The sequence below is a fragment of the Muntiacus reevesi genome, chromosome 4 (genome assembly GCF_963930625.1).
Source record: "Muntiacus reevesi chromosome 4, mMunRee1.1, whole genome shotgun sequence".
Taxonomy (NCBI): domain Eukaryota; kingdom Metazoa; phylum Chordata; class Mammalia; order Artiodactyla; family Cervidae; genus Muntiacus; species Muntiacus reevesi.
In genome coordinates this window covers 114393813-114416580 of record NC_089252.1, presented here as the reverse complement: position 1 = coordinate 114416580, position 22768 = coordinate 114393813, and the positions used below count along the sequence as shown (strand labels likewise).

Here is a 22768-nt window from a genome sequence, read left to right as displayed (position 1 = left end):
GGTTCCAAATAGGAAAAGGAGTACTTCAAGGCTGTATATTGTCACCCTGCTTATTTAACTTATATGCAGAGTACATCATGAGAAACGCTGGGCTGGACGAAGCACAAGCTGGAATCAAGATTGCTGGGAGAAATATCAATAACCTCAGAAATGCAGATGACACCACCCTTATGGCAGAAAGTGAAGAAGAACTAAAGAGCCTTTTGATGAAGGTGAAAAAGGAGAGTGAGTAAGTTGCCTTAAAGCTCAACATTCAGAAAACTAAGATGATGGCATCCGGTCCCATTGCTTCATGGAAAGTAGATGGGGAAACAGTGGCAGACTTTATTTTTTGGGCTCCAAAATCACCACAGATGGTGATTGCAGCCATGAAATTAGAAGACGCGTACTCCTTGGAAGGAAAGTTGTGACCAACCTAGACAGCATATTAAAAAGCAGAGACATTACTTTGCCAACAAAGGTCCGTCTAGTCAAAGCTATGGTTTTTCCAGTAGTCACGTATGGATGTGAGAGTTGGATTGTAAAGAAAGCTGAGCACAGAAGAATTGATACTTTTGAACTGTGGTGTTGGAGAAGACTCTTGAGAGTCCCTTGGACTGCAAGGAGATCCAACCAGTCCATCCTAAAGGAGATCAGTCCTGGGTGTTCACTGGAAGGACTGATGTTGAAGCTGTAGCTCCAATACTTTGGCCGCCTGATTGGAAGAGCTGACTCATTTGAAAAGACCCTGATGCTGGGAAGGATTGGGGGCAGGAGGGAAAGGGGACGATAGAGGATGAGATGGTTGGATGGCATCACCAACTTGATGGACATGAATTTGGGTGGACTCCGAGAGTGGGTGATGGACAGGGAGGCCTGGCGTGCTGCAGTCCATGGGGTCACAAAGCATCGGACACAACTGAGCGACTGAACTAGCTAACTGAACACCTTATGTCTTCTCTCACCAACCTGTTATCTGAAGGGCAAAGAATCAGTGTTAGGGAGGTCGGGTGATAAACCCGAGCCCACGCAGCTTGTGTACGGAACCCAGATTCAAACCCAGGGCCGCGTGCTTCCCGGCTTGTATTCGCCTCCATCCCACCCCCGGCAGGACTGGAGGGACAGTTCGCCCTATACCAGGACTCCAAGCGATGAACGTGCAGGGCGTCCTCTGTTAGACGTTTGAGTTCTCTGTCCCGCTGCTGGAGGCGCGGGTGGCCCCGGGGGAAGGCGCGGGAGCCCACGGCCGCTGCCTAGGTGCAGGCTAAGCTCTGAGGCTTCAGCCTGTGAAAGTGGCTTTGTCCCGTAGAATTAGGGGGTCTGTGCTGACTCCAGCATTGAGCACTTTAAACGCTGTGCCTACATTTCAGTGTATGTGCTGTGTTTGCATTCGCCTGCCATGTCAGCCACGACCAGATAGCAGGTCTTCAGTCTAGAATGCCCAGTTACATTCCCCAGGGGAAACGGACATGCTTGTGAGTTGCGAGGGGGTGGAGGGGGCCCACACTTCTTGCACACACACACTCAGGTTTGTATTTCTGTTTTGTGTGATACGGAGTTTGTTTCTCCATGTCTCCTTAGGAACTTATGCTGTGCTATTTGATTAAACCCTCCACCATGACCGACAAGGACATGGAGTCACCCGAATGTATGAAACAAATTAAAGTTCAAGTAAGTGAGCTCAGAGCCCAGTTCACGTCGTCCGGAAGGCTCTGCCTGTCGTGCTGTGTCTGTCCTCTGGGAGGTGTGGCCCCCAGACAGGATCAGCGTCTCCCCTCCGCCCTCCCAGACCCTTCCCTGCAGACCACGGCCTCGCTCCCCCTCAGTCCCGCAGCCCCACAGCCTCAATGCAGTCCATTTCTGTCCCCAGCACTCGGCTGGAACCACCTGCACTGCCAGCCTGGGGCCAGCCCGGCCTCTCCCGGTGTTCAGTCCCCGAGACAAGGGTCACTGTCAGCCTGCTGCCCCCCTGAACTTCCGGTCTGGCTCCAGGGCCTGGGTCAGGCTGAGGCTCCCGCATCTTCCTGGAGGGTGTTTCTCGGCCGGGACCTCTAGTCCATCCTCGAGGCGCCCAGTCTTGGTGAATACTTCTGTCCTTCCTCCCTGTTCCCGCCCCCCACCCCACTGTCGGCCTGCGGAGTCCGTCTCCAGGGCCTCACCCCCCTGTTTGTCCTCATTGTGTCCACTGGGTTAGCTTTTCAGTAAATACCACTCGACCCTGGAGTCCCTTCTCTGTGCTGACCCAGACACACTGGAGCCGTCATAGACCTAGTTCTGTGTTACACGTCGGGTTCACGCCAGCGCTTGCTGTTCCTGAAACGCGCTGCTAGACAACCACAGCTGGGGCCAGGGGAGCTCTTAGAATCCTGGGGTGATGCCCGTAGATGCTGTTTCCACGCTGGGTTTGCCGCATTCTCGTTTCTCCCCATGTTTAGTTGCAAGGAACAGGAGCAGGTACTATCCTTGTACAGACAGGCGGCTGTGAAACATCCCTGTGATGCCGCATGTCTAGCGTGTTCGTGTATTTCTGCTTCCAAAATTCAGCCGCGTTTGTGTTTGGATTGGTTCCAGGAAGTGATTCTCAGCCGTTGGGTCTCTTCACGGGAGAGGAGCGACCAGGATGAACTTTAACAATTCAGCCTCAGGTTTCAGACCTCACCGGCAGATACCACCGAGCCTCCTGCATAAGCCAAATTCAGGGCGAGATAGAGTCCTTTTGAGGTAATCGCCCCTTAATGTAAAAGTTGTAAAGGGCGTGGCGCTCCCGGCACCAGAAAGTGTTATTGTTTTAAAAGTTAAATTCGCGGAGGAAACCAGCCCTGTGTGGGGACGGCAGGTTCTGTCCTTGGAGTGCTCACTCGCCGACCCCAGCCTCGCCCTGGCGCCTCAGCGGCGCTGGGAGGCAGACTCTCCCAGCAGCAGGGAACTTCTGTTCCTCTCTGATTTTGCCCGAAACGGTGGGTCCCCAGCAGGCGGCTCTCCGCCGTGCACCTGCCTCTTGTCACCCGCGTCCAGGCTGTCCTGGAGGGGGTCGCTCTGTCCACAGGTCTCAGCTCTCCAGGAGCCTCAGCCAGTTTCCCCAGCACGGAAAATCCCGTGTACTGTTTCCCAAGGATTGCTGTGTCATAAGAAGCATTTAAAACAGGTTACCTCGTGATCTCTCAGTGACCTCATCGGCGGGCATGTTGCGTAGAGTACACGACAGTGTGGTTCAGGGCTAGATGAGAGTTGTATGTCGCTTCACCGAACTTGTCATGAAATAAAAACATGTGGTGAGAAAAATGAATCAAGGTGTTTGGTGAGTGCAATTAATATTTCATAAAACACTAGACGAAGTAAGTAAAAATTACTTTGTTTAAAAAAAAACAAAGGAAAACAGAATTGTGTAGATGACAATGAAGAGTGTTACCTGAGGGCCAGGAGTGAGTCGGGATGAGTGGGCAGGGCCGGTGAACAGTGTCTGAGATTCAGTGCCCAGGTCCACGCCCCTGGCGGGCAGCCCTCTCCTTGGCACTGGCCGCCCCAGAAGCAGACAGTTAAGAACCTTCTTTGGAAGCCGTGAGATGGGAAAACCAAAGCAGGCCTGTTTGCATTCCGCTCACCTTGGTGTCGGAGCTCCTGACGACCGAAGTTCTGCTTGAGGCTGTGTGTTCCACACGCTGCTCCTCTCCTCCTGATCCTGCTCTCGCAGCCTGATGGTGAAGCGTGCGTCTCACAGATTTGGCGTCCGGATGATGGAGATCTGTCCTCCACCACCACCGCACCCCCCCAGGCCAGTAATCCCCGTCAATGAAAGTGTCTCCAGTATATTCTGCTCTTCATTAGTGACAGAACGAGTTGCTCAGCATTATCATCCACCTGGCTTACTCCAGGTTCCCTTAGACCAAGACTTGGCTTTGAATCATCACTTTCTTGAAACCTTGACAAGTCAGCAAAAAAATTTCCAGAGCCGCCTCTTTCCTATTTGATTCATCCTTTGTGAGGCCTAATCAGGGCATCGAATGCCTTAGTGGTAGACACTCTTGCCATGAATCCTTCACCAGAGGACTGTCACCCTCTCAGTTCTCCAGATAATGTGTCATCAGCTAATAGCCTTGAAGATTGTGGTGACTCCTTGGAATAAAGGCTACAGAAAAGGTGTAGGAAAGCGTGAAGACCGCAGTTATGACTTGTAACTGAAAGCTCCGGAAGGGTGCCTGCAAGCCTTGAGGGAAAGATTCTGCCCCACTGTGTATGGCTTGAACACCAGATAGCAGGCCGTGCACTCTGAACGTCAGAGGAGGATACACCAGCCAAGGTTAGATGCAGCTACGGAGTAGATAGAGCAGCCGAGGTTTTGGTTTATGTCACCCTCGAAGTCTCCAGCTGAAATCAGGATCAGCTTGCCTGTGGAAGCATTAGACCTAATACCTCTTTCTTACCTTCTGAAGGAAATGTACAAGATGGCATTTATTTAGAGTAGGAAATAGCAGCCCACTCCAGTATTCTTGCCTGGAGAATCCCATAGAGGAGTCTGACAGGCTATAGTCTATGGGGTCACAAAGAGTTAGACATGGCTGAGCAACTGAGCCTACATATACTGTGACATTTGTTTAAAAAAAAAAATTTCAGTTTCATCAAGATAGAAAAATTGCTCTGTGATACAGCCATCTTTGGCAGTTTCTGGGATTTGCTGCCCACCCCGCTTTCAAAGCATCAGACTTACATGGTTCTTAAATCTCACAGGCCCTCCAGGCTTGCCTAAAAGCCAGAGTTCGCCACCAGATCCTCACTCCCCATCGCTTTTCTAACTCTCCCTCTGTGCCAGCACCGGCTCAGAGCATCACGCTGACTGGTTTGCATCCAGCTCAACCGCTTACTGACTGTGAGACCCTAACTTGGGTTTCCTCATCTGTTAAGTGGGATTAATGTTACCAGCATACACACGCAGTGGAACAGACTGTTCAGCCACAAAAAGGAATGAATGCTGACACAGATGGACCTCAGAGACATGCCAGGTGACAGAAGCCGGCACAAAAGGCCACATACTGTGTGATTGCAGTCATATACACAAGTAGATAAATCGACACAGAACTTAGATTGCTGTGGTCGCCACAGTCTACAGTGAGGGAGGGATGGAGGAGAAAGTGGTTAGTGGCTACGGACTCTCCTTCTGGGGCAATGAAATGTTCTAGAATCAGATAGAGCTGCTGGTTGTACGACATTGTGAATGTACTAAATGCCTTTATTGTTCAGAGTTTTTATATCTTTATATTTTACAGAAAATAAAGTTAAATATCATTAACATGATGTGGATCTCGGCTCAATAAAAGAAAGTAAAAATAATGATACAGTGTTACTGGGATTTCCCTGGCAGTTCGGTGGTTAAGACTTGGTGCTTCACTATCGTGGGCCCAGGTTCAGTCCCTGGTCGGGGAACTAAGATCCTGCAAAAGCCGTACACCATGGCCAAGAACAGTAATGACGTTACTGACCCAGCAGGTTGCTGGAGGATGCGGTGGGTTGATCCGTACGAGCTTCTTTAGCTCAGAGCCTGGCCCGTAACACCCTCCAGCACTTTGCAGGTGTGAGGGTTCATTTGGGGGGTGGGGGAGTCCCCGCATCCTTAGAGACACAGTGCACCCCATCCGTGATGGCTGTTATTAATACTTGTTGGTGATGGTTACCATAGGTTGACCCTCTTAGCTACAGTTCTAGAAACTGACCTTTTTTCATCTCAGCTCCAGACTGTGAGGGGAAATGGTGGCATCTTTGCCTTCCCTGTCCTAGACTTCCGTTATAAAGTGATTCAAAACAACAACAACAACAACAAAAACTATGTAACGCTCAGCTCCCACTCATATTGGTTTAATATATAACATTAAACCAGTGTGAGTACGACACCATTTTAGGCAGGTTGACCAGGCTTAACCTGGTTAGGTTTCCCAGCGTTTCTGAGCCTAGTATACAGATCTGAAAGTTCATTGTTACTTATTGGTAAACTTTTTTTTTCCAATCTTTATTTATTTTTACCTTTTCTGTTAAAGCATTTTCATTTTCTCTTTAAAAAAAAAAAATTGCTCTTTACTTGAATGTGGGTTTTCGTTTTCTCCTGTGGGAAAAATACTTAGGCTAAAAAGAAATGTTTGTCCTCTCCATCCCCCTCCTTCATTTATCATGTTTATTGGATTTTCCTGGTTGTAAGAATAATCCAGCACGTTGTAGAGGCTTTGGAAAAATACCTTCACGTGGGTGCGTTTAGTCCCGAGAATCGGCGACTCTCGGGCACCGTCTGGCGTTGCTGGGAACAGGAGCGCTGGGGGGACGGACGAGTGCCCAGGGCCGCACTAGCCGCTGTGCCGCCGAGACGTGCGTTTGGGGGGCCCTGGGGGACCGCGGCACTCATCTGGGGGCGGAGTCGGCGCCAGCACTGACTCCTGCAGTTAGTGTTTGGCCAGTAGGGTCACGGAGACGACGGACTCTCCGTCCGCAGTTCTTCAGAACTGAGCCACGCTGCCGTCTGTTGATGTTCTGATGCTTCACTTCTTTCACTGGGCTAAGACCTATACACTGCGAGTCTGTGAGCAGGGAGCTTGTAGCCTGTGTGCCTCAGCTGGTAAAGAATCCGCCTCCACTGTGGGAGACCTGGGTTCAGTCCCTGGGTTGGGAAGATCCCCTGGAGAAGGGAACTGGCTACCCCCTCCCGTATTCTGGCCTGGAGAATTCCATGGACTGTATAATCCTTGGGGTTGCAGAGTCGGACACGACTGAGTGACTTTCACTTTCGAGTGAAAGAAAAAAATACGAGGTTGATTGCTGCCAGAGTCACCTCCGGGGTGCAGAGCAGCCCTGAAAATAGGGAGTGGGGATCTTGAAAGCTTTGTTTGAAAATCAAGGTCACATGGCACTAGAGAAAGTAGCATGAAATTAGGGTTTCTAATATTTACCAGTTCTTATTTAATCATTCCACAGTATGTTTCTTCTGTTCATATTTGAATGCCGATGAAATCTGAATCCTCATCTCCTTTATCTTCCCTCACGATGGCAAATCACTGGCCCCGTTTCCTGGGTCACCCTGCATACTGCCAGTCACTTTTCTGGTAGCTGGATGCTGGAGGCGACCACACGGGCTTTGCTATCAAACCTGGTCTCAACCCCGGTTTTGCCACTGGCTGCCTTTGGGGAAGTCAGTTTCCTTTCTCATCTGTACAATTGGTATGCTGTAAGTACCAGTCTCATAGGATGATCTTAGTGATTGAAAGGGCAGAGTAGAAAGTGTGTCTCTGGTGTGGAGTCGTACATGAACACTCATCAAATGCAGCTGTTATGATTACAAATATTAATAATCGAGTAAAGAACTGGGCCTGGAAATGGAATCCTGAGACAGCGTGAAGAGAAAGGGGGAAGGTGGGCACATCCTCCAAGCTCAGTGTTCCTCTCATCTGCACCTGCTGGGATCTTTATGATTCCTTGAATACACAGAATAGCAGGCACAGTTGCTTAAGGTGTCTCATTCTCTAGGTAGCAGGGTTTGTGTTTCTTAAAGAACAGTCCTGAAAGCTTTACAGATACAAAAGTCCGTCTGCCTGCATGTTTTCCCACTGAAGTTGACAGGGCTGGAGCACTGACCAGTACCTCTCTAGAAACAAGCTTTAAGGATCTAAATATCTTTGTTGTTCACTCGCTAAGTCTTGTCCAGCTCTTTGTGACCCCTTGGACTGCAGCACACCAGACTCCTCTGTCCTCCACCGTCTCCTAGAGTTTGCCCAAATTTGTGTCCTTTAGGTCAGAGATGCTGTCTCATCATCTCATCTTCTGCTGCCCCTCTCCTTTTGCCTTCAGCCTTTCCCAGCATCAGGGTCTTTTCCAGTGAGTCAGGACTTTGCATCAAGTGGCCAAAGCATTGGAGCTTCAGCATCAATCCTTCCAATGAATATTCAGGTTGATTTCCATTAGGATGGACTAATTGCATCTCCTTGTAGTCCAAGGGACTCTCAAGAGTCTTCTCCAACACCGCAGTTCAAAAGCATCGATTCTTCGGTGCTCAGCTTTCTTTATCGTCCAACTCTCACATCCATATATGACTACTGGAAAAATCATAGCTTTGACTATGGTCCAAAGATGGACCTTTGTTGGCAAAGTAATGTCTCTACTTTTTAATATGCTGTCTAGGTTTGTTATAGCTTTCCTTCCAGAGAGCAAGCGTCTTTGAATTTCATGGCTGTAATCACTGTCCATGGTGGTTTTAGAGCCCAAGAAAATAAACTCTGCCACTGCTCCCACTTTTTCCCCTTCTGTTTGCCATAAAGCGATGGGACCAGATGCCATGATCCTAGTTTTTTAAATATTGAGTTTCAGGTCAGTTTTTTCACTCTCCTCTTTTACCTTCATCAAGAGGCTTCTTAAGTTCTTCTTCACTTTCTGCCATTAGAGTGGTATCATCTGCATATCTGAGGTTGTTGATATTTCTGACAATCTTGATGCCAGCTTGTGATTCATCCAGCCCAGCGTTTCACATGATGTATTCTGCCTATAAGTTAAATAATCAGGATGACAAGAGACTGCCTTGATGTACTCCTTTCCCAATTTTGAACCAGGCCATTGTTCCATGTCTGGTTCTAACCATTGCTTCTTGACCTGCGTACAGGTTTCTCAGGAGGCAGGTAAAGTATCCCCATCTGTTTAAGCATTTCCCACAGTTTGTTGTGATCCACACAGTCAAAGACTTTAGTGTAGTCAATGAAGCAAAAGTAGATTTTTTTTTTAAATTTCCTTGCTTTCTCCATGATCCAGTGAATGTTGATAATTTGACTTCTGGTTCCTCTGCCTTTTCTAAATCCAGCTTGTACATCTGGAAGTTCTCAGTTTACATACTGCTGAAGCCTAACTTGAAGGATTTTCAGCATTATTTTGTTAGCATGTGACATTGTACAGTAATTGGGACACTCTTTGGCATTGCCCTTCTTTGGTATTGGAATGAAAACTGGCCTTTTCCAGTCCTCTGGCGTCTGCTGACTTTTCCAAATTTGCTGGCATATTCAGTGCAGCACTTTAATATGTTTGAAAGTGAAAGTCGCTCAGTCGTGTCCGACTCTTTGCAACCCCATGGACTATACAATCTATGGAATTCTCCAGGCCAGAATACTGGAGTTGGTAGCCTTTCCCTTCTCCAGGGGATCGTCCCAACCCAGGGATCGAACCCAGGTCTCCCGCACTGCAGGCAGATTCTTTTCCAACTGAGCTATCAGGGAAACCCCAAATATGTTTATTACTAAGTAATTACTGGTACTTTGAAGATGGGTTTGGGTTTTGGAAATTAGACATCATTTGGTGCCCACACTGGGCAATAAGATTAGGTGGATGGTATATCAGGTTTGGTCAGAAACAAAGAGTTCTGGAAGCATTCTCCAAAGACAAACTCAGATGTTTTGCTTACTGGCTAAAGTCTGATCATTTGGGTATAAAAATCCTAATGTGCTTTTAAGAATCATTATGGTTACCCATCCCAGTTGTCCCCTTCCTCCTTCTGAAGGTGTTAGAGAAAGAAGACAGACTTCCATTGCGTCCTATCTGAATTCCACACTTTCAGTGGACAGAGGTGTGTTGCTGTGGTAACCCCAACATCCTAGCTTCTCAATCAGGCCAGGAGGTGAGAGGAAAACGGACTGACTGGGAAATTCCCAAGCCTGTTTGTGTGCATAGACCCATGAAGTCTGGTTCAGGAGACTGCCGATTCCCAGCTCAGATTCTGAGACCTTTTTTCGTTTTTTTTTTTTTTCCCTACTATTGATTGTTAAAAGGTGGTGTGTGTGAAGTCACCTCAGTCGCGTCTGACTCTGCAACCCTATGGACTGTTACCGTGTGCTTTTTCTATGAAAACAGCGAGGTGAAGGCACTCATTACTAAATAATACTGTAAAGGTCTGAGGCACCATCCTATAAATCCCCACTTGCTGGATTCACATTGAAAGGTGACTTTGTTCAGCTCCAGTTACTTTATATGAAGAGTTTTCACTGCTCTGTGGATAAAAGATACATGCCGCCGCTTCATGTTTTAACATGGACCCCAAACTACTAGGGAAGGCATCTTAGTAATAGCGCCTACAACTTTGAAAACCCAGGGCTGTTTTTATTCGTTTCGTAAATTGTTTCACTGCAGTAGGCTGAAACAGGCAGAGAGGAAAACTGTAACTTTTTTTATTAACCACAGTTTAAGGCATGTAGAAACCTAGCGTCTGTTGCAGGCAGGAACCCCAGACGCCCCGTCCTGTCCCGTCCACTCTCGAGCACCGCGCGCTCAGCACGAGCCGCTTCCTGGGCCTGGGCCCGTCTGGGGACTAGGGGGCTCAGTGACATAGAAGCCTTGCTCCTCGATCGCGTGGTAGAGCATGATGTACTTGGAAGCCTTCCTCGTCCTTGGGACCACGAACTTCTCCGTGAACTCCTCTCGGTCCAGCGGCTCCTCGCCCTCTGTGGCCAGGACGCAGTTAATGAAGGCGAGGGCGTAGCTGTAGCAGTTGTGGTGGTCCTCTTCATACCTTACGAGGGCGAGGGTGTCAAGGAGACAAGGGTTAGCCCTGAGTTGCCCGAGGCCTGCTGTCATCTTATTCCCTCTGCGAGCTGGGCCCCCACGTGAGCCGGCCCCCTTGATGGCAAAGCACCCAGAAGTGTGGTCCCGAGGGGCGCTTGGCGCCTGGGGCCATTTCTGCCTGCGGTGCAGAAAGGACTCCCCAAACTGTCCAGGGCGGTGACTTAGGTTACAACTAAGTGCCGGCTGAGGGCACTTAATTTCCCTGAAGCCCTGTGTTCTACAAGTGGAATTCCATGTCTTATGATATCCCACCGCATTTAAGGGCTTCCCAGGTGGCTCAGCAGTAAAGAATTCGCCTGCCAATGCAGGAAACGCTGGTTCGATCCCTAGGTCATGCAGATCCCCTAGAGAAGGAAGTGGCAAAACCCACTCCAGTATTCTGGCCTAGGAAATCCCATGGATAGAAGAGCCTGGTGGGCTATAGTCTGTGAGGTTGCAAAGAGTCGGACACGACTTAGCAACTAAACAACAGTGTCTAAACTCATTTCAAGGAAAAGCGTCAGAACAATTTAAGTATACCAGCATTACTGTATACCTCTTCTACAGTGACGAGGGGGCGTGGAATCAAGAAGTTAATTTCAAAACAGCTGAGATTTAAAAGGCGGGGAGCTTTAGATAGGTTTATGTTTTGAACATCATTTAAATTTTTTTTAAGGGAACATAAGACTATGGGTTTTGCAGTATGTGTTATTAAACGTCTTGTGTGTGTTCAGTTGCTCAATCGTGTCTGATTCTTTGCAACCCCTATGGACTGTAGCCCGCCAAGCTCCTCTGTTCATGGAATGTTCCAGGCAAGAATACTGGAATGGGTTGCCATTTCCTCCTCCAGGGGATCTTCCCGAACCAGGGATTGAACCCGCTTCTCCTGCGTCTCCGGCATTAGCAGGTGGGTTCTTTACCATTGAGCCACTGGGGAAGCCTATTAAAAACAAGTATCTAAAAATACCTAGTCAAATAAATAAAGTAACTCGAGTGCTAAGTCCTGGTCCTTTTCAAAGCTCGTAGGGTGCTGTGGTTCTCATGTGTAAACATGTGCTGGCTCATCTCTGCAGAAAACCCCAGTCATTCAACCCCTGCTTCATTCTGTTCCAGACACATCTGCCTGGGTCCAGGCTCAGCATGAAAGTCAGGGCAGCTCGGCGTCCTCGGGGAGCTGGGATCACAGCTGGCGGAGACTGAGGGCCGGTCCTACCTGTGAGGCAGCCAGGCCCCCGTGGCGGAGAAGTCCTCCAGGAACTTGTCCCACTGGTCCAGCAGTCCAAACAGGCCCGGCCGCAGGAGGGGGACGCTCACACTCTGCTCCCAGCCCACCTCGTCTCGCTGGACACCGTGCACCGTGTAGTTATACACGACTCCTGCGGCCAAAACCACAGTCACGCAGAGGCGTCGGGAAACGCCCCCCAGTACCGTCAAGGGTGACTGCACCCAGCAGAAACGCAGGTCGCCGGCACGCCCCTCCTCCGGGGACCATCTGCCTCCCCTGTTCTCAGCACCCTCGGTCGCCCCAGAAAAGCAAGACAGTAAGAGGGCCTGGGACGGTTATCTGCAAAGATTCTTGCTGAAGCCCTCTGTTTACAAAGGGGTCTGTCTGGTTTCCTTAAGTGAGCAGCAGACTTCTCCTGACAAAGACCGGTGCACCTTGGCGCGCTCACACCAGTCACTGCGTTCAAACCCCAGTCCTCCGTGTCTGCTCACAGTGTCAGCTTTCTCTGCTGTTTCTAAAGCAGACCTTTGCAGGCCCCACCACGTGTTCAGGTGCAGTGCCCCTCCCCACCAGTTTACCCCTGGGGTCCCTGCCTGGCCCCTGACGTGGGAGCACGCAGGGGCAGTGGGCTGACTATGGCTTTGGGCGCAGAGGGTCTCCTAACACAAGAGGAGGGCTTGGACAGCTCGATCTCCAGATGTCTGCTTCTCCTTGTCTTAAAAAGCTAACAGAACGCTCACAGGTTGGTGATGGTTTGAATGTTTGGAGACACTCCTTTGAGAGCGTTCAGATACTGAGAGCTGTTCGTGACACTGTCGCAGTACTTTTGCTCAAGAGACGCTGCTCTCTTCTAACCGGGTATTGTGGGAACTTTTTAAGCTATGAAAACACACTTACCACCCGTGCTGGTTATCCCCACGTGAAGATCAGAGCGTCCGTCGTACTCCCTGAAAGAAACAAGTGCGTTCCGGTCTCACGTGCACACGTTTGGCAGCCGGCGTTGGTATTTAAAGTGGGCGGAGTGCGATGGGCCTCCCTGCTTGGCTGGTACCAGAACTCGGCACCAGCAGCCAGCTTAGTGGAAACACCAGGAGAGTCACTGTCCCGGGCCCCCTCTGGATTTTCTTGGCCCCCAGTCCTGAAGGTGAGGGTGCTGGAAGGCCAGCCCTGCTGGAGCAAGAAGCCAGCCTGACGCCCGGCTCTGCAGCAGAGGGGCCCACCTGGCGGGCAGCTGTGGAGGAAGCTCCTTGTCCCTTGTTCCTTCCTCCTTGTGTGTTGGGGGGAGCCAGTTCCTCACCACATGGGTAAGAGGGTCAGTGGGCATCTCTCTGAAACGAACACAGCCCGTTCCTTGAAGCCTGTGGCCACACTCGCTTTTCCTGGACAACCGTTATTTCCTGAAATGATTCTTCACCCCACCCTGACATCAGATGTGCAACTCCAGGTGATGTAAGCTCCATATATGATCCCAGATCATCACTCGCTCACCTTGAGATTTTCCCACCTTTAACATGGAAATAGCATAAGCTTCCTAGCAAGCTGGTTGTTAGGGTAAAATGCTTACTGAGTGCTGCCATGCAGAGGTGTCACATGAACCAGGTCACTTTTAAATGACAGCTCTCATCAGACCACAGGTCTGGATGTCTGGTTCCTCATTAAAGCAATAAGTCCTGGGCTTTAAAATGGCCCAAGGACACAGAGGTGGCACTAGTGGTACAGAACTCACCTGCCAGTGTAGGTTAGACGTAAGAGACACGGGTTCGATCCCTGGGTTGGGAAGATCCCCTGGAGGAGGAAATGGCAACCCACTCCAGTACTATTGCCTGGGAAATCCCGTGAACGGGAGCCTGGTAGGCTCCAGTCCATGGGATTACCTAGAGTCAGACCCGACTGAAACAACTTAGCACGCACTCAAGGACACAGATGGCTGCTCCATCTTCTTCAGAGCAACTCCCCCCGTCCAACACCCAGAGTTGTCCTGTTGCAGCCACTGTGAGTTTTCTGCAATCCTGCGAGTTCAGAGGTTGAGATGCTGGGAAGGACAGTCTTGAGCGGCTGATCACAGCACGGGCCCTGGACGCACGCTCCCTGTGTGTGCAGCCTCCGTTTCCCCCCTGAGTCCCAGGCGTCCACTCCCACTCCCACCCGCCTCCCTTTCCTTCAGCCGCTTCAGTCATGTAACAGATGTCAACTTCAGGCCTGTCATTAGTAGCGAAGGGCCAGGGACACAGCGGAAAATAAGATGAGGTCCCTGCCTCACAGAGTTCAGCTGCTTTCAGATAGGACATTTTTAGTTTAACAAGTTTTTAATAGACTGGAAAGTGTTAAGAGAGCCATGTGGCAGGGGCAGGGCCAGGCCACCCCTACGCCATATGACACTTTTGTACAAATTAAGAAAAGGTGACCCTTCTTCTTGTAGATACAATTCTGCCAGGAGGGGTGGAACTCCGGTCGAGTTTTAGTGCACACGTGGCCAGGTGCCTTTGTGCAGTCCACAACCTGCGCAACCATATGTGGCCGCCCTGGGGGAGCCTCATCTGGTTAGATCACAGCCTCGGCGATTCCTCCAGTCCCTGCTGGTTCTCTTTTCTGGAGTAGATGAAGTTGTCTTGGGTGGGTTGTGGGAGCCAGTTCTGAGGGTTCAGAAATAGGATGAGAGGGAAGGAAATAATCTGGAACTTGGTATCCAAGGGTCTGGTGGGCAGGGGTCTACTACTTGGGTTCTGCAGTTCCTGGCCTGAGTCCCTGAGGGGATAGGAAGATGCCTCGGCAGACAACTGGATTCACCACCACCACCTCCTTTCTGCCGCTGCCAAGGGAGGCCAGGCCTGTCCCTGTCACTAACACATCATAGAAGAAATGAGTGCTTTCCGGGGGCCAGCCTGAAAGCCTGTCCCGGGCTGTGTCATTTCTGGGGAGCAGGGCTGCAGCTGTTCACTGTTTGAGCTTCACAATTCTGGTTAAGGCGGAAAGGAAGGTTCTACCAGTCACCTTCTGAGCTGAGTATGGAAAGAATGGGATGGGAAGGAGCAATTCGGTTCATCACCGTGCCTGCCACACCTGGGCCAGCTTGACAGGCCTTATCGCTGAACCACACAACTCTGCAAGGTCGATGGGTCCTCATTTAACAGATGAGGGTCCCAGAGCTCGTCTGAAGCAGAGCAGACAGCAGGGGCTTCTTGGCGTCAAAGCCTGCATGCTCGCCCCTGCATCCCGCAGCCTCCCCGAGGAAGGGTCGGGGTGCAGTCTGTTTTGCCTCTAATGTTGACCTCCTACACATGTCAGTCATTTCATCCCCATAGGAACAGGAAGGGGGTTGATTAAGGGCGCTGGTGAGCAAAGAAGCACTCAGGTTCCATTTTCTAGCCCCAAACAGCATGAGGGATTCGGGCGGGGGCAGGCAGGTCCGGGCGTTGGACGGTGGCGGTGCGCAGGACGCACTTCCCAGAGCTCACTCCGCACTGGGTCCTCTGGAAGCCTGGCTTGTGCAGCGCCACTGTCAGTTCCACCTGTCGACTCAGGACTCGGAGAAGCCACGGTCCTTTCTTCTGACTTCTGAAATGTTTCTGAAAGTCAGGTGGCATCTCCAGTTGAAGCAGACCAGCTTGTCTCAGTCTCATGCACCTCCCTGGAAAATGGTCTCTAAGTGGCCATTCTTCAGGCTCTCTGCTGGGTACCCGCTTGTCACAAATGTTGCAAACTCACTCCAAGTAAAGGTATTGTTTTGATGAGATTGGCTGCTGGGTCATTTTCTCAATGAGTCTCTTGGCATGAAATCTATATGTTAAAAAAGAAAAAATCTCCCATCTATCGATTCCTCTCTCTCAAAATTGTATAAGCAGCTTTGACCTTTGTATATTCGTGCACTTACCCCAGAAATTTTTGTTGTTGCTGTTGTTGAGTATGTCAGTCATGTCTAACTCTGCAACCCCACGGACTCTGTCCACGGGATTTCCCAGGCAAGGATACTGGAGTGTGTTGCCATTTCCTCCTCCAGCGGATCTTCCCCACCCGGGGATCGAACCCATGTTTTGTTCGCCCCCTGCATCGACAGGTGGATTCTTTACTACTGAGCCACCAGGAAGCCCCCGGGAACGTATGCACGCTTCTACTCATGAAACACAGAGGCCTACATCTTAGCATTTAACTCCAAAGCACTGAAGAGATGACCCCCCCCGGATCTCACACTGTAGAGTACATGTTAGAAAAAGAAGTTGCAGCGACCGAAGCAGCGAGGGGAAGCCCGGCAGAGTCCGGGGCAACACGTCGAACACCGTACCTGAGAAACGTCCCTCGAGTCGGCCTGAGCAGGAAGGAACACTTTTCCCGATGGCCGTTGGTAAACGGCTCAGAGATGCTGACGGGCGCTTCCTCCAGCCTCCTGGAGCCCACGTCCTGCCCGCAGAGGGGGCAGCGCCTCAGCACCCTGAAGCTGTAGACGTGCTTCTGACAGTGGTTGAACTTGATGATAGGCTTCCTGGCCTCTGGGCACTGCATGGCTTCCCTGTCCCGAGCAAGCGGGGGGAGCTCCGCGGACTTCCTTCTCCTCATTAACTCAGCCAGTAGGTGTCCTGTGTCTGAGTAACCGGAGAGCTGTGATGTCATTCTCCTGGGCGGGCTTCAGGCCAAACCAGCTAGAGTTAACCTGTAACCAGGCCTCCCCGCTGTCTTAAAGAGCTCGTTTCATTTGTGCTCACAACGTGTCTCTCTAGCCATTGTATTTTCCCCACAGTCGACATCCGGCTCCTCTTTATCCTCCAAAGCCCTACTCTTCTGTGAAAGCTTCCCCCGGCATTCCCTTGCATTGGCAGTGCTGTGTTTGTTTCTCAATGGACATGAGTTTGAGCAAATTACAGGAGATAGTGAAGGGCAGGGAAGCCTGGTATGCTGAAGTTCCTGGGGTCCGCAAAGAGTCAGATACAACTGAGCGACTCAACAACAATATTTGTTTCTACTAGAGCTGTCAGTGCCTGTGAGCTTCTTAGAGTTAAGAGACCCACTTTTACTTTTGGCTTTCTAGAATAGGTTGTTATATCATTTGGGTCTTAAATAAATACATGGGATCCTTACTTTCAAGGATTCCCCAGTGACTCAGCAGTAAATAATCTGCCTGCAATGCAGGTGATGAGGGCTCAGTCCCTGGCTCAGGAAGATCCCTTGGAGAAAGAAACGGCAACCCACTCCAGTATTTTTGGCTGGGAAAGCCCATAGACAGAGGATCCTGGTGGGCTACACTCTAAGGGATCGCAAAAGAATCTGACATGACTTAGCAACTATACAAATCTCTTAACTATTAGGGCTTCCCTTGTAGCTCAGCTGGTAAAGAATCCGCCTGCAATGCAGGAGACCCTGATTCGATTCCTGGGTTGGGAAGACCCCCTGGAGAAGGGATGGGCTACCCACCCCAGTATTCTTGGGCTTCCCTGGTGGCTCAGACGGTAAAGAATCCACCTGCAAGGCAGGAGACGCCGGTTCAATTCCTGGGTTGGAAAGATCCCTGGAAAAAGGAATGGCTACCCACTCCAGTACTGTGACCTGGAGAATTTCACGGACTGTATAGTCCATGGAGTTGCAAAGAGTTGGACACGACTGAGTGACTTTCACTTACTTTGAGGTTATTTTTCTTATGATATTTTATATTGTACAATGAATCTTGCTCGTTAAAAAGCTGACAGCACAGGAATAGGGGTAGTGGTTACCCAAGGTGGTGAATACTGCCTGGGAGAGGGCATGAATGGGGGTCTGGGGTCTGGGGTTGTTAGTCACTCAGTCGTATCGGACTCTTGGCAACCCCCCATGGACTGTAGCCCACCAGTTTCCTCTGTCCATGGGTTTCTCCAGGCAAGAACACTGGAGTGGGTGGCCACGCCCTCCTTCAGGGGAGCTTCCCCACCCAGGGATCGAACCCAGGTCTCCCCCTTGGCAGGTGGATTCTTTACGAGCCCCCAGGGAATGTGTTGTTTACAATCCTGTTTCCTGACAGTATCCAGTTTGTAAAAATTCATCCAACTATATGTTTTACTCTGGGCAGCTTGTTACTCTTCAGTTTTAAAAGGTTTGAGCAATGGCACAAGAAGATGGAAAACAGGGTAATGTCCAGTGTTTCTCATAACAATTTTGCACCCACCATAGTATATTCCCAGGAGAAAACTAAAAGGTAAAACAAATGAATATTTCCATGTGCTTTTTTTCAAACCCCAATATTATAACTGTATACTTTTTAAAAAATTTTTATTAGAGTATAGTTGATTTATAATATTGTCTTAGTTTCAGTTTAATCACAGCAAAATAAGTCAGTTATACATATATTAATACATATGTCCACTCTTTGTTTTTTTTAGACTCTTTCCCCATATAGGCCATTACAGAGTATTGAGTAGAATTCCCTGCACTATACAGCAGGTTCTTGTTAATTATCTGTTTATTGTATACTGTGTTGAAATTCATGTTTTTCTCTCATCTTGGGAACTTGTTCACAGCATCAGTTGTATGAGTCCAGCTCAGCATATCAGATACCTGCAGAGGATCCCCAAGTTTGGTTGTGAGACACTTCACTTAGACAGCCCCCTGCTGACGACCATGGTTTCAGAGAAGAGGGAAGACCCCCAGAGAAGGTGTCATGGCAGGTAAAAGCGCTTCCTCATCGCATTCAGATAACTTACAGCATGCTGAGATGCAGAAAAGCACACACTCAGTGTAATAATACGGAGTGATCATCAGACTCACAGAAATAAAAAAGGCCTTAGAAATCATTCCAACCAACCTTCTCCTGTTACAGCAAAGGCAGACAGGTTAGAGCTAGACGCCTAGCTCAGGTGACCAGGCTCTGAGATTGTTCATTATTAATACAGACCACCGCTGTTCTTCACTGAGAATATTCTCATCTTCATGACACCAATACCAAGAGGTATTTTTAGCTCCGTGAAAAGAAACGGGGGAACTATGCCTTAATAAACGTTTTTTAATACATTAGCATTCTTTTTTTTCCCTTAATTTCTTGATCTTTTCAGTAAACAAAACAGGGTAAAACATCACAGGGTAAAAAACTCACATGCAAAACAAAGATTAAATGCTATTTCCAGTTCAAGCCTAGTGTTTTTACTCAACTTCTTCTGTATTGCATTTGTCTCTCTTTTCCTCCACACTGAAAATCCCACTTGACACAATCTCAAGAGTAACAATAGTAAATACTGCCACCTCTCTTCACAATTAGGGGTTTGTTTGTTTTTTTAATTTTTAATTTTTATTTTTTATTTTTATTTTTTATTTTTCAGTGGGTTTTGTCATACATTGATATGAATCAGCCATAGAGTTACACGTATTCCCCATCCCGATCCCCCCTCCCACCTCCCTCTCAATTAGGGGTTTTATTTTTATTTTTGCAATGTTCTCCCCATCTTTCTCTCATGTCCTTACATGGCTGGTCCTATATCGTCACTGTCGGAGCATCTGCCGTTGTAAACAATCATGTCTCCCTTCTGACCCTCGCTGAGGCTTAGTCTTATGCAGAAACTTCTCTTCATGCACACCGTTCATCTTTCCATCACTCTCTAGTCATTATAAGATTGTCTAAAGTTCATTCTAGAAAAGACTCCATAGGAAGAGCTCATAGGAAGAATATTGTGAGTTCTTGGATAACCCTGTTCTTTATACTTGAAGGTCGGTTTTGCTGGATATAAAATCCTTGGCTCACATTTTAATATTCCGTTTTCTCCTGGTATAACACTGCTGTCAAAAGTCTGATGACAGAGTAACTTATTTTCTTTCTCATATAAGTCATGTGCGCTTGTCTGCCAGTATGCCCAAAGGATACTTTTTTCTTTTAAAGATCAATAGATTTACTATAATACGTCATGATGTTTTCTGTTCGGATTGACTTATTCAGGCTTGTCTCGGAGGAGGGAATGGCGACCTACTCCAGTGTTCTTGCCTGGAGAATCCCATAGACAGCGGAGCCTGGCGGGCTACAGTCCGTGGGGTCACAGACAGTTGGACGCGACTGAGCACAGCTCAGGCTTGTGGTATGTTCTGTGTATTTATTTTTTAACTTACAAGACTACTTTTTAAAAGCTATAATCCACTTATAGTTGTTATAAAATATTGGCTATATTCCCGTGTTGTACAGTATATTCTTGTAGCTTTTTTTGAGGGAATTGGTAAAAAATGTTCTAAACTTAGATCAGGTAAAAACCATGGAATTGTACGCTTGAAATGGGGGCATTTTACATGTAAATTTTACCTGTGCTTTATCTAGTTTCCACACAAGGAATCTTAGATTTGAGGCATGTGAACTCTTAATTGTGGCATGTGGGATCTAGTTTCCTGGCCAGGGATTGAACCTGGGCCCCTGCATTGGGAGTGCAGAATCTAAGCCACTGGACCCCAGGAAAGTCCCTCATCATGGTTTTGATTTGCATTTCCCTAGTGACTAATGATGTTGAACATTTTTTTACATGCCTGTTGGCCTTTTGTGAATATAAATTGTTGAGTTTATAATTGTTCTTTGTATATTTTAACTTTTTTGGTACTTTTGTTGTTCTTTATATATTCTGGAGATATATATATAGATATATAGATATAGATATACATATATACATATCCTATATAAATTCTAAATGCTGTCTTTTTACTTTCTTGATGATATTTAAAGCACAAATTTATCCATTTTCTTCTTTCATTTCTTATCCTTTTGGTGTTTCACTTAAGAATCCATTGCCTAATCCAGTGCCATGAAAATTTGTGACTATACTTTCTTCTAAGAGTTTTACACAGGATCATACCATTTGCAGATAAAGATAGTTTTGCTTCTTCCTTTCCAGTCAGAATAGCTTAATTTCTTTTTCTTGCCTAATTGCCCTGGTGCGAAACCCCAGCGTACTGTTGAGTAGATGTGTTACCAGTGACTATCCTTTCCTTGTTCTGGATCTTAGAGGGAGACCTGCCCGTCTTTCACCATTAAGTCTGATGTTACCTGTGGGGTTTGGGTAGAAGACTGTATCAGGTTGAGGAAGTTCCTTGCTCTTCCTAGTTCTTTTGAGTGTTTTTATTATGAAAAGGCATTCAGTTCAGTTCAGTTCAGTCACTCAGTCGCTGTCTGACTCTTTGCGACCTCATGAATCACAGCACGCCAGGCCTCCCTGTCCATCATCACCAGCTCCCGGAGTTTACTCAGACTCATGTCCATTGAGTCGGTGATGCCATCCAACCATCTCATCCTCTGTCATCCCCTTTTACTCCTGCCCTCAATCTCTCCCAGCATCAGGGTCTTTTCAAATGAGTCAGTTCTTTGTATCCAGTGGCCAAAGTATTGGAGCTTCAGCTTCAACATCAGTCCTTCCAATGAACACCAAGGACTGATCTCCTTTAGGATGGACTGGTTGGATCTCCTTGCAGTCCAAGGGACTCTCAATAGTCTTCTCCAACACCACAGTTCAAAAGTATCAATTCTTCGGTGCTCAGCTTTCTTTATAGTTCAACTCTCACATCTGTACATGACCACTGGAAAAACCATAGCCTTGACTAGATGGACCTTTGTTGACAAAGTAATGTCTCTGCTTTTTAATATGCTGTCTAGGTTGGTCATAACTTTCCTTCCAAGGAGTAAGCATCTTTTAATTTCATGGCTGCAGTCACCATCTGCGGTGATTTTGGAGTTTGCCACTCTTTCCACTGTTTCCCCATCTATTTGCCATGAAGTGATGAGACCAGATGCCATGATCTTAGTTTTCTTAATGTTGAGCTTTAAGCCAACTTTTTCACTCTCCTCTTTCACTTTCATCAAGAGGCTCTTTAGTCCTTCTTCACTTTCTGCCATAAGGGTGGTGTCATCTGCATATCTGAGGTTATTGATATTTCTCCCAGTAATCTTGATTCCAGCTTGTGCTTCCTCCAGCCCAGCATTTCTCATGATGTACTCTGCATATAAGTTAAATAATCAGGGTGGCAATATACAGCCTTGACGTACTCCTTTCCCGATTTGGAACCAGTCTGTTGTTCCATGTTCCAGTTCTAACTGTTGCTTCCGGACCTGCGTACAGGTTTCTCAAAAAGCAGGTCAGGTGGTCTGGAATTACCATCTCTTTCAGAATTTTCCACAGTTTATTGTGATCCACACAGTCAAAAGCTTTGGTGTAGTCAATAAAGCAGAAATAGATATTTTTCTAGAACGCTCTTGCTTTTTCGATGATCCAGCAGATGTTGGCAATTTGATCTCTGGTTCCTCTGCCTTTTCTAAAACCAGCTTGAAGATCTGGAAGTTCACGGTTTACGTATTGCTGAAGCGGTGGCTGCGTAGCGCAGGAGTGGCGGTTCAGAGGAGATACCCCACGTCCAAGGTAAGAGAAACCTAAGTAAGATGGTAGGTGCTGAGAGAGGGCATCAGTGGGAAGACAGACTGAAATCACAATCACAATCAGATCAGCTAATCTGATCACATGGGCCACAGTCTTGTCTAACTAAGTGAAACTAAGCCATGCCGTGTGGGGCCACCCAAGACGGCCGGGTCATGGTGGAGATGTCTGACAGAATGTGGTCCACTGGAGAAGGAAATGGCAAACCACTTCAGTATTCTTGCCTTGAGAACCCCATGAACAGTATAAAAAGGCAAAAAGATAGGACACTGAAAGATGAACTCCCCAGGTTGGTAGGTACCCAATATGCTACTGCAGATCAGTGGAGAAATAACTCCAGAAAGAATGAAGGGAGAGAGTCAAAGCAAAAACAACACCCAGTTGTGGAGGTGACTGGGGATAGAAGCAAGGTCTGATGCTGTAAAGAGCAATATTCCATAGGAACCTGGAATGTTAGGTCCATGAATCAAGGCAAATTGGAAGTCATCAAGCAGGAGATGGCAAGAGTGAACATCAACATTCTAGGAATCAGCGAACTAAAATGGACTTGAATGGGTGAATTTAACTCAGATGACCATATATCTACCACTGTAGGCAGGAATCCTTTAGAAGAAATGGAGTAGCCATCATAGTCAACAAGAGTCTGAAATGCAGTACTTGAATGCAA

General features: G+C 48.0%; 2 protein-coding genes and 1 long non-coding RNA gene across 10 annotated transcripts in view; 2 read left to right on the top strand and 1 right to left on the bottom strand.

Annotated features, from left to right (window-relative positions):
- The window catches only part of TSEN2 (tRNA splicing endonuclease subunit 2), a 46183-nt gene extending 40973 nt beyond the window's left edge, over positions 1 to 5210 (top strand). For all 8 annotated transcript variants that reach the window (XM_065933955.1, XM_065933952.1, XM_065933951.1 and 5 more), the window contains 2 exons: positions 1561 to 1650; positions 2551 to 5210. In XM_065933955.1, the coding sequence (XP_065790027.1) occupies positions 1561 to 1650; positions 2551 to 2610 (150 nt within the window). In that variant the 3' untranslated portion in view covers positions 2611 to 5210. The remainder of the gene's footprint in view (positions 1 to 1560; positions 1651 to 2550) is intronic.
- Positions 5211 to 10155: 4945 nt separating this feature from the next.
- MKRN2OS (MKRN2 opposite strand) lies at positions 10156 to 16319 on the bottom strand. Its single transcript, XM_065935429.1, has 4 exons — positions 16032 to 16319; positions 12650 to 12699; positions 11741 to 11903; positions 10156 to 10495 (listed from the first exon to the last, which is right to left on the bottom strand). The coding sequence occupies exons 1-4, from the start codon at positions 16301 to 16303 to the stop codon at positions 10255 to 10257; spliced, it is 726 nt and encodes a 241-aa protein (XP_065791501.1). The 5' UTR covers positions 16304 to 16319; the 3' UTR covers positions 10156 to 10254.
- A 1933-nt stretch (positions 16320 to 18252) lies between these two features.
- On the top strand, positions 18253 to 22060 carry LOC136167868 (uncharacterized). Its single transcript, XR_010663118.1, has 3 exons — positions 18253 to 18378; positions 19638 to 19773; positions 21993 to 22060. It is a non-coding gene; the product is annotated as an uncharacterized lncRNA (long non-coding RNA).
- Positions 22061 to 22768: the final 708 nt, after the last annotated feature.

Bases quoted from the DNA above. Each gene is read 5' to 3' on its own strand.
- MKRN2OS (XM_065935429.1), bottom strand. From the start codon at position 16,303: ATGAGGAGAAGGAAGTCCGCGGAGCTCCCCCCGCTTGCTCGGGACAGG. The intron at 12,700-16,031 runs GTACGGTGTTCG...TGTTTCTTTCAG, and splicing joins ACTCGAGGGACGTTTCTCAG to GGAGTACGACGGACGCTCTG. The intron at 10,496-11,740 runs GTAGGACCGGCC...CGCCCTCGTAAG, and splicing joins GGGGCCTGGCTGCCTCACAG to GTATGAAGAGGACCACCACA.